Genomic DNA, 16,783 nt, shown 5'->3' on the forward strand with positions numbered 1-16,783 from the left:
TCATAGCTGAACTGCAGGATATTCTCTGAAGGTCCCAAGGTCTTGGCTTGGCTGCTTTTACAGCTGTTAGGGCTGGCTAGAGCCTGGCTGTTTTTTCTCTGCAGCTGGGACAGAAAAGAAGAAGGATGCGAAGCAGCAGCACCGCAGCACTCTCCCAGCGGCATGCACGCTCCTTGCATGCTGCTGGGGCTATGACACAAGAGGGAGAGGTTGCTTGGGCCAGGTACCACTTTCACACTGCTGTCCCTCAAACACAAGTCCTGTATACGCCTGTTTCTGCCCCTGCTCCCACCAGCTGGAGTCTGGCTGGCTCAGTCGGGCTGGCTCATGTTTGATCTCCAGGATCAAAGAGGAGCTGCAGGCTCGGAGGGGCAGGGAGTATCCTTTTTGCCATCTGTCTGAAGGAGCAATGCAGCCATGGTTCTTAGATGGACTCTGTAAGTGTTTCCTCACTTAGAGCAATGCGGGTGACTTTTGCCCTGCTATGCATCCACTGATTCCTTAAAGACTTCTCCTCAGTCCCACTGGCATCAGAGCAGACCTTGCCACAGCAGCAGCACAGAGGAAAAACAGCAAATACATGCAAAATCTAGTCCTTTTTTATTAGAGTTTCAGAAAGGGGAGATTTGCTGCAAGAATCCTGGACTGAACCCAAGAAATTGCAACTCTTTGCTTCTTATTTCCACCCCTGTGACCTCAGATCAAGTGGCATTTAAAACCAAACAGAACAGGGCTGAAGCCACAAACCCTGGAAAGCTCAACCAAGAAACTCATCTCCAAATGCTGGCAATGGCTGCCCCCACTCTAAAGATCCACATGGAGGCTCTTCTGCATCTCAGCTAAGCACAGTAATACTGCGTTACGTTTATTCAGACCATATGTAATACGCACAAGAGCCCATAAAAGCTTAAACAGCACAATAAACATTTGGAAAAGCACAGTGACCAGATTTACAGGGTTTGGATACCTGCCAGCATAACCCACCAGAATCAGATCCTTAAGTTTTTGTGTAAGCCCAAGACATACACACAACACAAACACGAATGTGCTGTTATCCTTGGAAAAAAGATGAACAGCCCCCAAAGCCCATACCCAGCACTGGAATATGACAGCCTTCCACTGTGTTTGATTGGACTTAAGTTTAAATCAAGGCCATAAAGAAGGTCTTGGCAAGGAGAAATAAATGTAGCACGACAAAATTTCACCCCAGAGCACACAGTAAAACTGAGAAAGAGGGAAAGACGCAAAGATTTAGACACTTAATTTCCATTAAAGGGAGATGAGCCCTGCTGCAGAGAGCGCTGTGCTTTGCCAAATTCCAAGATACTTCTGTGTTAATTTTCCTCCACAGGGATGATATAGTATCTCCTGTGCCACCTACCAGGCTGGAGGAGGGGGCGTGATGGCTCAACAGAAGAGAAGAGGTGTGAAATGATGACGGATCCCAGGAGGTGCAAAACATTTTGTCCCAAGAATCTGCAAAAACCTTGAGCTTTCATTTGTACAAAGCACTTTGGAATAGTGGGAGATCAAGGCACTGGTGGGATGTAAAAGTTCCTCTGTTTCCCAAGGTGAAGAATAGTTGAAAGAATTCCAGTTTCCTGGTTTCTTGGGCATTTTGTGACACATTTTTTGTCCTCCTCTACATTTAATAGCATTTATGGCTAAACATAGTATTTCACATACCTACAGCCCCTTCCAATTCACAGAGACACTGCACAAGCAGGATTTAGTACAGCCGTGAGCATCCAGTGCTCAGGACAGAAGCCAGGAGTCCTGGCTCCAAGTTTTGTGCTCTAAGACGCATCCAGGGCAGAACTCCCATCTCCAGACTTAAAACAAAAGGAAAGAGATAAAAGAAAAGCACAAGATACTGCTTTTGAGAAACCTGCCTCATTTGTTATGATAAAGGAGAGTATTATGGATTAGCTGGCAATACATGGAAGGAGCTGCCCACCTCCCACGCATAATTTCCCAGAAAATGTTTTTACAAGTTTAAGACGAGCCATTACATAAAGTTATACGAAAGAAAGACTAAAGCGTGACGACAGATTTACTTACATGAGGCTCAGGACTTGAAGATGCCCTTGTTGGTAAGGAACCGGCTCAGAAGCACTGCTCTGCTTTGCTTATTAAACCACAGAAAAAGGCTGTTTGTGTTTATCTGCTGCTCCGGGAGGTGGGTTGTGCACTGAGAACAAAAGCTACATGCAAGGGCGCATTCTCTCACCCACTGGCACAGGCACGCGCAGGGACAGCTTTGCATAGGACAAGGTCTATCTTCAGCACCAGTGGCCACAGTGGAGGACAGAGCAGCAGCAGGCCTCCAGTCAGATTGCAGCACCGTACGAATTGCTGCAAAGACCACACATTTGGTGACCGCAAAATCTAGTGAGGAGGCCCAGAGTAAAGGGTCCGGCGGGAGGAAAAGATGCATTGAAGCAAGGGCCAGGATGGCGTGGGTAATGGAGCACACACCAATGGAAAGTCTTAGTAGCTCCTGAGGGGGAGGTCAGGCAGTTAAAGGTCTGTCCAAGGCAGATGTGCTCGTGTTAGCTCACAAGTCAACAGGCACAAGAGTTAGGGATAAGAAACACAGGACAGGACAGGCAGGGAGAGAACAAAGCCAGAGGGAAGGGCAATGCACTTTTGACATGTCCTTTTTCCACACGCTTGGGAAGGTAACTTGGACCAGGAAAGCTCTGCTCAAGTTCCAAACTACACAGCTGCCTGACTGCCCGAATGGCCCCAGCCAAACCTTCCTGCACAAACAGCCCCGTGGGGCCGGGGGCATCTCCAACACAAGCTACCATCAGCAAATGCCACAGTAAAGGACACGGAGGACAAACAGTGGAGGAGGCAGCCAAAGCGGCGAGCAGAGGACATCAAGAGACACCCAGGGTTGACTCTGGACAAGGACTTGCAGAGGGAATAATCTGGCCAAGTGTCACCGGGATCTGAGCCTGCAGCCCCAAATGGACTGATGTGCCAGGAGCTGAAATAGAGCATAGGCTCCTGAGCAATTTATTCTTCTACAGCAGACTGTGCTCCCAGTACTCACAGAGATTTGATTGAGGAAGAAGAGGAGACCCAGGAAACCATCAGCCCTCCTCCCTTCCCCCACGCTCACACTGATCCTTTGCCATAGGGCAGAGTCTGTCCACGAAAGCGGCTGCTTCATCCACATCATGGCTACAGCCCACCCTGCTCTCCGTGCTGTCCTGGAGTATGAAGAAGCGTGGACTGGTCTTTGCATCTCTTCTGCACAGGTATCTGCTGTTCATCTCAGAAGAGTGACTTTAGATGAGGTAATTCACCACAGTTTGGGGTAGGAAGACAACAGGGTGAGGTCGATCTTGACCTAAAGATCCCCCCTCACATGCTTACAAGCAAGGGATGAGTGTTTGTTCCTTTGGAGGACTGGGAGGCCAGTGGTTGAAGCTGAGAATTTAAGGGCATCCTGAATCCTAGTCCCACTGTAACCTAGGGCACACCAGTTCAATGTTTCTTTGCATCATTTTCCTCAAATATAGTATTTTACAAAAATTGATATGGAAGTTGACCCACTCCTGCAGATCTGGGGAGTTTGTATATCAGCAAGACAAACTGTTGGTGTGCTAGTGGTGTTTGCAAAGGCAAATAACGGAATGTGTGCTGAGTCACAACATGAAGCTACAATTCAGACCTTCTGGCTCCTGTTCCAGCCTTGGTGACCTTTCAAAACCACTTTTGTACTTTTGCTTCCCTGGTTCTAAAATAAAACCTGTACTTCACAGTCAAGCTGAGAAAGCAGGTTTATGTTTGGGCTGTACCTCGAGGTCTATGGTGAGGTAGCTCAACAGAAGGGCAATGCAGTACTATTGCCATTACTACTAGTGTACGATTCACATGATGCTTTCTTTTCAGTATTATTCTTAGGAACAATCCCTGGGAAGATTTTGGTTTCACTAAAAAAAGATAGATTATGGGCAGCTAGGGACAAAAATAATCTCATTCCCATGTGGTTTGTGCTATTTAAAGGGACATAATACCCATTTTTTAAAAGACCAGTTTCAGAAGACAAACAAATGACATCTGTCAGCACACAGAAATTTGGAAAAATAGACATAATATTTTCCAAAAGCTTCAGGTGTACCTGAGATGACCCAGAGTATGGGAGCAGGGGTGGAAGAGCCATCTCTCCAGCAGAACATGAGCAGGGAGTAGTTTTTCTAACCAATTTTTAGAGGAGGATCTTGGTTTTGAGCCAGGAGTTTGAAGGGTGAACAACAGCACAGGACCGGGCGCACAGGAAGAGTATTTTGTCCCACGTTCCCACATTTTTGTTCACTGTCCTGGCTACGGTCAGGTGGGAAAAAAACCGTGATGCCATGTATTCAGCATGAATTACAATTCCACACAATGGTTCGAGTTCTCATCTGCTGAAGTGTCTGGTAGTTGGACAGAAGCCACTAAGCCAACAACAACTGTGTCTCGCAAGGAACAACAGTTGGAGGCACCAAGGAACTAGCAGATGGTAGGAATTTGTCCCAGACAGCACTGGATAAAGCAGGAAAGTCTTATTCCTCCTGCATACCCACTGCATCCTCCATGCCCGTCTGCTGGGGAAAGCCGTTGGCCGGGATCCAGAGGTGCAAGGATGGGCTGAGGTAAGTGCTGGAGCTGAAGGACGTGAGCAGACAGAGCAGGGACTGCAGGAGGAGCAGGTGGACGCAGCTGGGAGTACTGGGATTTCACAACATGGAAACCAGCTCAGGATCACTTTTGGTTCTGGACACCCTGACCCTCATGCAACTGCCATGAAGCATTAACCTTGTCCTGGACTACAGCCTGGAGGTAATTTATACACATGCGCAACGTGGAACATCCCAAGCCATGGACTCTAGAGTTAGTTTGCGTGCGTTTAGATCAACGTCTTTTTCTCTGGGACCATCTCAAACTCCAGCAAAAACGTTGGGTAAGGAACCAGCTGAGGAGAGAAGGACTACATTCAATTTGTGCTGGTGCTGCCCATACAGTTACTGTCACTAACAACTGGTGGGAAATCAGTGAGAGATGTCTCAGACACAGCATCTTCAGAGGGAGATGGTCAGCGCATCATCCATTGCTATCTCATTTATTCTGAAGACTTAAAACAAAAGGTTTGGGGCAACCGCAGATTGGACAAGGCTGAACACAGAAGAGTAAACTTGCTTTTGTTTGTCTATAATATTAATAGGCGCATTATGTAATTTCCTTGGCTTACTGATGCAGCAACTCTGGTTACAAGATGGGATGGGATTTCCTTGAGGTCATTCCCCCAAACTGTGTGAGTTGTTATTTTCCTGGCTCACCCACAAACAGAGCGGTTTGCTCTTCTGAAACACTAATGTCCGACTGTTGAAAGGTTTTGCCAATCAAAACATTGTGGCCTTACCCCATTTTAATAATCTAAGGCATCAATCTCCCCCTTAGTATTTGTTTGATGTGTTCTGCACCCTGCTGAAATATCCCCTCCAGACCTCCCTGAGCTCAGGCTCTGATTGAAGAGAGATGCCATGCATCAGGCCTGCAGCTTTCTCTCTGAAACATTTAGCAGGGGATGGTGGTAAAATGTATTTATTTTCATGTATTGAGGAAAGACCATATATTCCAGCCTCTTTTTTTTCCATCACTCAGAGATGGGCTTGAGGCCAAAACGGTGCTGCTAAGCTTGTTTTCTATTTAAAACCTTCATTTTTATTAATAACCCTTTACAGCCTACACACCAGCACTGCGGGAGTTGCATTTCCGTGTTATGTCATCGTGAACCGTTATGTATTTAATTCCTGTACCCACAAACCCATATGGACATCATTAAACACGCACTGCACAGTATTAAAACTGTGTTCCATAAAGTGTGATTTAGAAAAAAAAAAAAAAGACCTATGAAGTGTGGATTTTTTTTTTTTCCTAAGGTCATGGGAAAATGAAGAAGTAGGGGAGAGAGAAAAGGTTCAGCAGTGCTGCGGGTTAGCTCATAGCTCTCCATGCCTGCAGACCAAAAAACCCAGCCTGCCATATCCTCCATGGAAGATTAATTACCCAGTAACTTCAGGCCAGAGATGACGAATTTCTGTTTGGCAGACCACAGAGACAACTTCTACAAAAATTACAGGTTACAAAGCAGCACAAGACCTTGATGATTTTACTTCTGCCGAATTAGGTTGCCATCACGTCTCCTGAAAGGAGTTGCCTTTAGTGGGACAAAAGAGCAGGTTTCTCCATACTGCTGAGGGTTAGTTATCAAGGCCACTAACACAGGTGAGGGTAGACTCTTGTCCCAAGCACGACACGTGTGTGGCAGAGGGTTTACTCCCAGTTTCTGTTATGGCCCCAGACTGGCTCGTCCTGGCTGTAGTCTATGCTAGCAGCATATCCAGCAACCGGGTAACTTCTGCAAGGCCACAAGGGCACGCTTATCCTCAGCCTCAGGTTCTCGCCTGTGTTCAGGACACTCCTATCATCCCTCTGTTATCTCTTATGTGGGATTGGGGATGAAAAGATATGAGAAGGAGAGAAAGTGATGAAAGAAATACATCAGAGAGCAAATAAACCCAACGTACAGATTACCAGTGGGACAAATAGAAATGAGCGTAGCAATGCTGGGGGAAGCAGGACAGAACATACTGAGAAGGAAGAAAACAATATCCAAGGGATGTAAGGATAATGAAAAAACCCAGAGACAGTTAAAAAATGACACAAGAAAAGATATGTCAATATGAGGCAGAGAAGCTGATCCAGTCAGGGATGGTAAGAGAGCAAAAAGAAAGCAAGAGATAAGAACAAAGCACAATTTTAAAATGGCCGGTAAAAGATTTACGTATGTATGTAAAATAGGAGACAATAAGTCAGTTGCCTACAACACACACTAGACAACTTACAATGACCTAGCCCTTTATACTGGAGTGAGACCTGCCGAACCCTGTTTGATGGCTGAATTCCCTCTGACTGTGGAGCAAGCACTAGCTGAAGTGAAACAAACCACAGTGAAAATGGTACCTGACAGGATTTTACAGCAACTACAGCTACAGAACAGTATTCTGCATAGCCTTGTTGCTTTGCTTACTGCTTTGTCTCAGAGCAGCTGCATTCCCTTATGGAGACTGTACTGGTGTTCCATTGATTTTACAGCTATACAATTAAAAGGTCCTCTCAAAGATACAGATGATGATACATACCTAATTGCTTTCAAGCCCTTTTTGGTTTTCTTTATGAAACATTAGTAGAAATAAATGCATAAAAAGAGCATTCAGGGCACACACAAATTATCTGCTATATAAAACCTCTAAATGTTCAGGTCAGTTGAGCCTCTCTGCTGGTTCTGCTGTGTGATGTCTGTGTTTAGGAGTATCCCAGAATAGGTATTACCTACCCTCATCCCTTGAAAGCTGGTGAGTTAATTCAGGTTAAATTTGTTGTGTTGGTCCCAAAGCCTGTGTGCACGTACTCCATACATGTCCATCTCCAGGCAAGACAGAAGAATTAACATGATTTGCAGAGGGGGTTACTGATGAATGAACCTCCATTATATCCCAGCCCTCTCCAGATTTTTTCATTCCAATCAAACAAACATACACATTAATACACACAAAAATAACTTTGGGTGCACGTGTGCTCCCGTTGAATTCAATACTACACAGTATTCACTGTGTAGAAAACTACCCACGTGCATAATGTTTGGAGGAGGAGGGCCACTCTTGGGATGAGGCTGACATCAAGTTTAATGTTATCTAGCTGCATTACTCTGGAGGTGAAATGTTTTTGACATGTATCTCTGTAGGGCTGTGTCCTACTTAATTCAAAATCAGGAATTTGCTTTGATGTTTTGAAAATAAAGCCTTAAAAGAAGAAGCAGACACAACTGGCAAAACTTCTTCAGGAAGTTTGCAAAGGACCATTAGGGCCCCAAGCTGTTAAATGGTCTATTTTGGGTCAGTGCTCTCTTAAACTGATAGTCACATTTACTTACACAGTTCCCTGGCATGTGAGTATATCTGAACGGAACGTATCTGAAATGGAGATAAGATCTGAGATTTTCTGAGCACACATCAGGGTAGACAAAATCATGGCAGAAAGCAACATTTGTTTGTTAAAGTAAAAAATTCTCTGCTGGTATTAATTCAATCTTCTCTCACAAACATTATTTGTCCTGCCATAGATCAGGACTTAGGGGGCAGTAAACCAGGGCTCAGTACTTTATACGCCTGTCAACAAAAAAATTAAATATAAGACACTTGTCATAAATCTGCATGGACAAAATTTTCTGATTTATGACGATGCTGAATGATTGAGGCAAGAATGTATTTTTAAAAAAGCCTTAAAAGAAAGCAGACAAAAAAGGAAGAAAAAAAAGGTAGTAATTATATAATGCACTGGAGACCAGCCTTCCATAAGAAGAGGGGGAAAGGCACTCCTCTTACGATGCCCAACTCACCCCTTGCCTAATAATCCAAAAGCACCTAACTTTCAAAGTACTGCGTTTTTTCACAGGCTGGAAGCACCACAAAGCGCCCTTCATCAGCCTGGCCTTTTGGCAGTTCTCCTTCTCCAAATGCAAATGCTACATCTGGAAGAGGCAGGAATCCTCTCTCCTGCCTGAAAGCCTCCTTTTATCTCCGTCCTCTGCAGAACTCCTACTTCTTGCAACTACTCACTCCAACAAACTACTTTATTGAAGGGATTCAAGGCTTTCTCCTCATCTGCTCAACGTCTGCCCCTTCTTAAAGTCCCAGCTCACCTTTGGAGCCCTCTTGCTAGCTAGAGCCATCCCTCAGCCAAGCAACCACGAAACAATCCCCTCCCAAACACAGAGATGAGCATGAGAACGATAACAATGAAGATTAACAGAAGCTTATTTGTCAGGCCTGGCAAGAAGAGCATCTCATTAGCTGGTATGGCCTGTGCAATTCAGCCTCCGGGGGTTCCTCCTCCCCCCAGGGGATGACACCAATGCATCATGAACATCAATAACATTGTTAGTGCATGTCCAACAGAGCCCTGCTTTGTGCATTGAGACGACCCAGCAAACAATAAGATACTTCTCCACTGACTTCTTGCTGGAAGAGTTTAAAGCTGTTTGCAGGGATGTGAACGACTCTTGCAGCTTTCTCTAGCTGCCCCTGGCCCTTAGCTTCACTGTAAAGATATGTATGGAGGTGAAGAAACTAATCCAGACCCAGCAAGACGCCTTGGTGCCCAGGTTACCAGCTACAGGGACTGCAGAGGTTATGTGAAAGCATAAGAACCTTATTATTGGGACCACAGAAAGGAAAGTGCTCAGTTTTGTTACCCACATGCCTTCCCAAATCTGGGAGCTCTATTGCTAAAATGTCCCATCCTGTAGGAAGAAACGTAGAACGTTGGCAACATGTACTGGTCCCCGCTACAGAGTAAAAGCTACCCCAGTTACTCAGTCTGCATACTTTATTTGCATTTGCCTGCGTTTAAGGGGGTTGATGACAGCTTTACATCCCACCTTCTGGTCCTAAGTTCAGAATAGCTGAAATTATTCTCCTCACCTGGGGTGAAAATTCACTGTCCCCTTGCTGGTGTCATATCTCTGTGGCTGGGCTTTTTCACAGTGAAACCCTCCCAGCTCCTCTTTTATTTAGCAAAAATTCATAATGCCCCAAACAAGTGTTGCACCAGGGCTTACTCTTTAATGTGTTTTTGAGCCCCTTCTTTGCTCGCCAGATGCTGGCAGGGGAGAAAGGGATCAGCCACGCGACTGACACTTTCCCAGAGCTGCCCGCTGGAAGAGCGAGGCATTAATGAGGCAGGACCAGACACAGTGCAGCATGGCGAACGGCAGACCAAGTCCCAGCCATGCAGCACCCAGAGACCTGAATGCCATGGCAGAAGGGCTCACCTGCAAAGCCGTCTGTCAGATGTCTCTGCACATGTCTGTTCACTCTACAACCATCCTGCTGCTCAGTAGGGATGATGAAAACTACCCAAATTCTGGCTTTTGGGACCATGTTTCAACAGAAACCAAGAGGTTCGTTTTTGGTAAAACATTTTCCTGAAAAGAAAGCTCCTCTTTTAGCCAGATTTAGAGGATAATCAATACCTCCACAAAATACTGCATTTTGATGGAAATAAGAAGATTCATTTAATCTTAACATCCTCAAGAACGCTACAGCTCCCCTAGCAAGAGAGGACAACATTGGTGAGGTTCTAATCATTAGGAAAAGAACTGAGACCAGCAACCTATCCAACAGGGAGCAGCAAACATGGCAACATTGCCAATTCACTAGTGAACCAGGACAGCTTCAAGTCTCTGATGAACGCTGTCTCTGGTATGAGTCATTCACACTTCATTCCCAGCATGCTTGGATGGGAAAGGAAAAGGTTTATCTGTTAGATATGGTGCCCCTGCCATCCTAACCCCACAGCTGTTGCAATGGGTCTCTTCTCATAAAGCAAACCAGACATTTTGTTGGCCCCCATTTTCTTCTTCTTTTATAGTTTCAAGCACTAGGTGTCTCAGGTTACTAGTGATTTTTTGCGGTGGTTCCCAAATGAGCCTGAACTGCTCTGATTTTTCAAACCCACAAGACTGTAATTGAAAGCAAATGTAATCAGACATATACAATGTTCTGAGGTTCACCACAGTGCACTGCAGTCAGCATTACTGGAGTGGCTATTAAAACTCCTTGGAGCTGGGAAGCAAATACAGCTTGCAAGAATCCAGCAAATAACCAGCATTTATTAGATTAGACTAAAGGATTGCAAAGCCACAGTCAATCCTCTATTCAGAATATATCTGAGGTCTGTTTAAACGAACATCTTTCCTGAGCTTAGGCCAATTGTTTTAAGAGATGAGAATGGAAACAAGGAAAGAATTCTACTTTTAACACAACAAATTCTGCAATCCTTACATCAGTGTAAATCCTGAATAGTCCATTACTGTCAGCAGGGTCGTTCCAATCAAATTCTGGCATAACTGGAAAAAGAAAGTCGCCCAAAGACAAAGGGTTTCTTTGAACCTAGACACACATCTCTAGCTAAAGATAAGCAGTAGCAAATCCCTTCCATAAACCTCCCAAACAAAATGCAAGCATTAAAAGGCGGGGGGAGGGTTTTAATTGAATTCCCACTGGGACTTGAGTCTGCACTTAAAAGCGGGTCTAGGGTTATCTGTGAAATTTCAATTAAATCAAAAGCTTTGATAACATGATAAGTCACTCCAGAGTTTGGAGTCAAAACATGTTGTTATTTGATCCTCTGCTTGTGTTTCTGGGAACAGCATGCATGAAAGACAGTCAGCTGCAGACTGGTCAAGAAGACGGAAAGGGTGGAAATTAATCTACCAATAGATCATTGTGTCTCCTATAGCCAGACCCACTTGAGTTCTGGTATTTTTTATACATCCTAAGTCCTAAGGAAGGCACCCATTCCTCAAGAGATAGAAGGACAGAGCAAAACATATCATCTTGGATGTGTGCAGCGCTCCAGGGGACAGTTCCCTACTGCCACAAATGTTTTTTTCTTTCCAGGCTTGCTACAACCAAGATTTTAAACAGCAACAGCATTGGGAGCTGAATGCAAAATTCTGTGGACACGAAACACCAAGCCCTGTGTATGTAATGAAATGAATTTCCAGCATAAATCCCTTGGTGGCATGGGGTGAACAGGTGAAGCCAGGCGCACCAACTAACACGGTGTTATGATACAGTCAAGCCAGAAAGGAAGCCCAGCTCTCCACCTAATCCAAAGCAGGAGGCAGTGGCTCTCCAGAAAGATCTGACTTGCTTTACCTGTTGTTCAACACTCTGATTGCTAACGCTTCCTCCTCTCTCTTCAGTGGCAATTGCTGCATGCTAAAGGCAGTACCAGAGACTCTTGGAGTTCAAAGTCCTGTTTACCAAGGAAATATCACCCCTACTTCCCAGTGTTTAGACAGAAATGCTCCACCTTAAATAAATGTGAGATGTCAACTCCACCTGGCCTTTAGTCAACAGCATTAAAACACATTTTAAGCACTGCCTTCTCTTGACATATAGTACAGCCTGATAAAACCCTATCAAATGTAATGGGATGTCTTACATTGCCCCCAACCAGTTCAGAATCGCATATAGGGTTGCACTAGGCACATGTACATGAGAAAAAAACTCTTTTTATAAGCAGTGAGGCTACTGATCCTCAACAGCATTAAAAATAAAGGGACTCTCCAGATAAGCAATGTCAAAATTACATAGCGATCAACAATAGGAAGCACAGAGCACTGAAAAGTCCCATCTGACCCCAGGCGCCACTGGGGGATAATTTATCACTCTGGCAGCAAACACCCCATTGAGCACGTCTGTCCCTAGTGCCCTCCTCTTCAGAGTGAAAAAAGAACTTCATTAAACAATAGTGTGACCATATTAAATATAGACATGGCAATGACAAGTTGGATTCTTCTCCATGACACAACTATATTTGTAACATAAGCTGCCTATTCTTGTTTTTCAGAGACAGGACACACAGAGGACAAGACAGGCTATATTCAATTCTGTCATGTTAGCGAAAAGAAAACTCCACCCCATCTCCTCCTGCCTGGCAGGTCATGAGTCAACGGTGACAGACACCTCAGTGCATTCAATTAACCTGCTAGCAGGGGCTCATGAAAACAAGAAATCCAGATAAGAAGAGGAAGTCCCCATCCCTCTTTCTCTCCTCAGTTCCAGGCTTATCCACAAAGCACAGCAGGACCAGACGCTTCTCTTCCACGTGGACCTAAAGATCTCTTTTGTGTTTAACAGCATGGGTGATTCAACCCTATGGGTTGCCCCTATTCTGGGGCATCAAATCCAGCATCACCAGTCTTTAAACTGAGACTTGCAGAAGATCTTGTGGCACTGAGCCAAACGTTTCTAGAAGGGAAGGCTCAAGGATAACAGGTGTCCCAAATCCTTTACAACAAGCTCGATAACCTCTGAATCCAGTTATTTTCGTTCTGCTCCAATCCTGCCTTGCTAGCCCAGGTTTCCCTCCATGCCAGATGAATAAATTTGTTCTTTTGGCTCCCTAATGGGTTTTGCATATAGAAGCACCAGCAGAACAGGCTTTCCTGACAGATTTTGGAAGAAATGTTTCTTCCAACATTGACTGAAGGAAGGAATTTTATGGGTTAAGTTAAACATTAAGCAAGCTATCACTTTCTAATCTACAAAATAGGCATTGGCAAATTATCAGCAGTGATTGTTCCTTTAGGATATGAACAAAAATTACTGGACAGGAAAAAGGCCCTTGAGCCAACAGGCCTGGCATTTAGCTTTTCTAAAGCCAACATCTCTGCATTTCAAAACACTTCTTCGGTCCCAACTCTTCTACAGAGAAAGAAAAGAAAAATTGTCTTGAATTTGTGCTCATAAACAGTAAACTTTTACTAGCACTGACACCACCGTTGAGTTTGGCCCCAGCAAGGCAGTGTCCGGGGCTGCTGCTAAAGCAGCAGCGTGTCGGCAAGGCTCTGATCTTGGTCACATTCTGATGGAATTTGGATAAGTCTGGTTATTCTTAATTCATCCTGTGCCTGTGACAGCATGCCACTTTTAAACCCTGCAGCATGCTCATAACCAATCCAGGCAAAAGCTATTTCTGTGCACTTGGCTGCCAATGCCAAGTGTCAGTACATTAAACTATCTTTGCTCCTCTCGGCCGTGTGTCCTTTCACAGTCAGACCTATAAAGCACAAGCAAACCCAAATGTGATATTCAAGGCAAGGAATAAAAGCTTTTGCTCTACAGTAACAGCAGTAACGTGTGCTGTTCCAACTGCCATTCTTCTACATCTTTTTTTTTGTGGTTGCTGAGCCTATTTCATTTAATGTGGTTTCTGTTTTCCCCCAGGTTTATTGTTTGGTATTTATCTACATATAATTTCTTTTTTAATTTTCTGGATGAGTAGCAAAAAGATTCAAATCTTCTCTCAGCAAGGCTAAGTTATTTGCTGGTATCACCAATGTTGCAGCCAGTAGCAAATTTCAATATCCTCCATTTGATACTCCAGCCCAAATCATTTATATGTTGCAAACAAAAGGGAAAGTCCCACGTGTAACTAAAGAAGAGGACGAATAATGCATCTGTTATTTCCCTTTTTTTCCATTCCTAGAGACTCCTCCATCCCTCCATTGGCTTAGTTTATTTAAGATAACAATCTCCAAGCAAGACCTTCCCAAAGATCATGATAATAAGCATTGCTGAAAGGCAGCATACACTATTGGGGTATCTAGAGCCCCATCTGAAAAACAGCCAGGTCCCAGAGACTGAGCTCCCACTCTCCAGGTCAGAGGGAGCACAACTGGGAATCAGCCACACTCCACTCCTCTATTTCTGGGGCACAAGGCTGCCTGACCTCTCAGCCACAGATTTATGATAGTCCCACACTATGGGCAGGATACTGTAAAGCACATCTGTGATTTAGAAGCCGAAAAACCATTTTCACCATTTCAAATTTAGGTGCTGAAGCCAAATATTTCTAGTAAATACAGCCCTAAAACAGGCACGTTTGAAAAACTAAACACAGGTGCTCTACTACACTAATTCCCACTGAAATCAGTGAGAGCTGGATGACTAATTAGGAGTAGCCAAGCAAGGCTCTTGGCAAACTCAGCCCTAACAGGTTATTGCATCCTTAGCTACCTAAATCTCAGCAAAGGTGATTAAGTCATTCTTTGAAAATATTAACTTTTTCTTCCCTTCAGAATAGTGGGTCTTAACTGCCTTATCCTGCCACCATCTTTATTCAGAGCTTTTCCTGCTCTGTGTTATAGAATTTACTTCCCAGCTGATAAATTACATAAAAATAAAACTTCCATCTTTTTTCTGATTTTGCATTTCTTAGGGAAATTAATTTCCATTCTGCACCTCTCAAGTGGAATGAATTTCCCTAATATTGAGCAGTCACAATACCACTGCCAAGTGCAGACTGTAACACCAACTGTCATAAAATGGTGCTGACCACATTCCTAAACAATGTGAAAATTAACTATATTAAAATTCCTGTAAGAAACAGCAACCACAAAAAAAGAATGACATCTTTCCTCATAGCACATCTGCTCAGAGAGTCAACTATCAAATGTGTTGGGAAACACAATTCTAAAGGGATGAAATATAAGAGAAAGATAAGAGATGAAATATAAGAGAAAATATTTGTATAATATCAAACAAATCAGAATAAATATAGATATTTTACAGATGAAAAATTTTCCTCCTCTACCAATAGGTAATTGAATTGTTATCGCAGGGCAGATCAGAGTACACTTGGGAAACAGAAGTAGTCATATGTAAACAGAGTCATGCTTATGCATAGAAAGAAGCATATTAGGGAACTCTGCTTTAGCACTGGTAGACTTATAAACTAAAGCATGCTTCCTTAACATGGTCACTGCATTACCCTGGCAACTTCTTTCCAGTTTCCTTATCAGAAATTTGTAATACATGAAGAATAAAGGGAGAATCCAGCCTCCGTTTTACAGTGGCTGCCTGGCATCTGAGGATCTGACTGTTATACCAATATTTATGTGAGAGATACAATCAGTAAAGCCCATAGCTACAGACCACAATAAAGCATTTCTATTCTTCAGTAAGGGCACCTTCACCATTAAGTCCATTTTCTGCATCAACCCTCATAATATTTTGTCATATACCTAATAAGTTCCCTAGTTTTCCCAGATTTGCATATTGTTTGAAAACCACTTTATGATTCTTACAGGAAAAATATTCTCAGGTACCAAACACTGTTTTAAATTCAGCTCTTAGTATTATTAGTGTTGGTTTAAACAGAAGTCTCATTTGAGTCTGCATGCATTTCTGCAGGGGGAGTATTGGAGAACTGAATCATTGGCACTTGATCTGCTTTTTAGACTGGATCCAGACCCAGAAAGAAAAAGCGAACTCACACATGAGTAGTCTGGCTGCGATACTTTGAACGTACCTGCAAAAAAGCCCTAAAAGCAGTGGACCATATGCAATGTCTAACTGATTAATCCTACTCTTTGGGTATTTCTGTTATTTCTAGTAAAAAAAGAATCATTAAAAAAATGGTTTCTGAGATTTTGTTTGTTGACTATGAGCCCTGGCCTGACCTCAGCCTTGAATTTAAATCCCCAGTAGAAGTCTGAAATTAATCCACCTCTGGCTTAGTTATCAGTAATTATAATTATTAACAGAAGTATCCAGTAAATGAATGGCTTTCAGTGACATGGTATTTTAACTTAGAATAATGGATAAATAAAAATGCCCTTCCTCCTTACCTTACAGTATCTTTTCCCATAGCAATGCAGGATCTGGTCCTTACACGGGCATGGTAAAAGACACAAGCCCAGCCATTTGCCTATATACATACACATTTGCTCAAACACTAAAATTCCACATATTACAGACCTAAGCAGTTGCAAACTGGCTGCCCTGGGAACACTGGCACTGGAGCTCCAAACCCTGCCTTGCACATCAGTGCTCCCAGTGTGTGCTGGCTCCTTTACAAAGGCCACGCTTCCACCACGTGAAACAGCCTGAGCGAGCTCCCAGACTATCCCACGGAGGGACTGAGCGTCCTCCTATGGTCTCTCCCATGCAGCACGAAGGAAACCGGTGGCTGGGAGCTATCTGACCTGGAGCCAGCTCCACCAGCAGGAGCAGACTCAAAGGAGACTGTCAGCTGGTTCAGACGCTGTGATTCCTTGAGACATCTCTCCAGCTATCTGCCTGTAAGCTGCCGTACTCGGAAGAGCTTTCATGGGGCTGAAAGGAATACCTTCTGCCTATTGTCGCAGGAC

At 43.9% G+C, this 16,783-nt stretch overlaps 1 protein-coding gene across 4 annotated transcripts in view; it reads right to left on the reverse strand.

Annotated features, from left to right (window-relative positions):
- SH3PXD2A (SH3 and PX domains 2A) overlaps nt 1-16,783 on the reverse strand; it is a 268,881-nt gene that overhangs the window by 130,034 nt on the left and 122,064 nt on the right. The window contains exon 1 of one of the 4 annotated variants that reach the window (XM_049810142.1): nt 2,062-2,115. The exons of the other annotated variants lie outside the window; for them this stretch is intronic. Coding sequence (XP_049666099.1) covers nt 2,062-2,063 — 2 coding nt within the window. The 5' untranslated portion in view covers nt 2,064-2,115. Of the gene's footprint in view, nt 1-2,061; nt 2,116-16,783 lie in introns of those variants that run through there. 4 annotated transcript variants of the gene reach the window in all.

This window comes from Accipiter gentilis, chromosome 9, assembly GCF_929443795.1.
Source record: "Accipiter gentilis chromosome 9, bAccGen1.1, whole genome shotgun sequence".
Lineage (NCBI taxonomy): Eukaryota > Metazoa > Chordata > Aves > Accipitriformes > Accipitridae > Astur > Astur gentilis.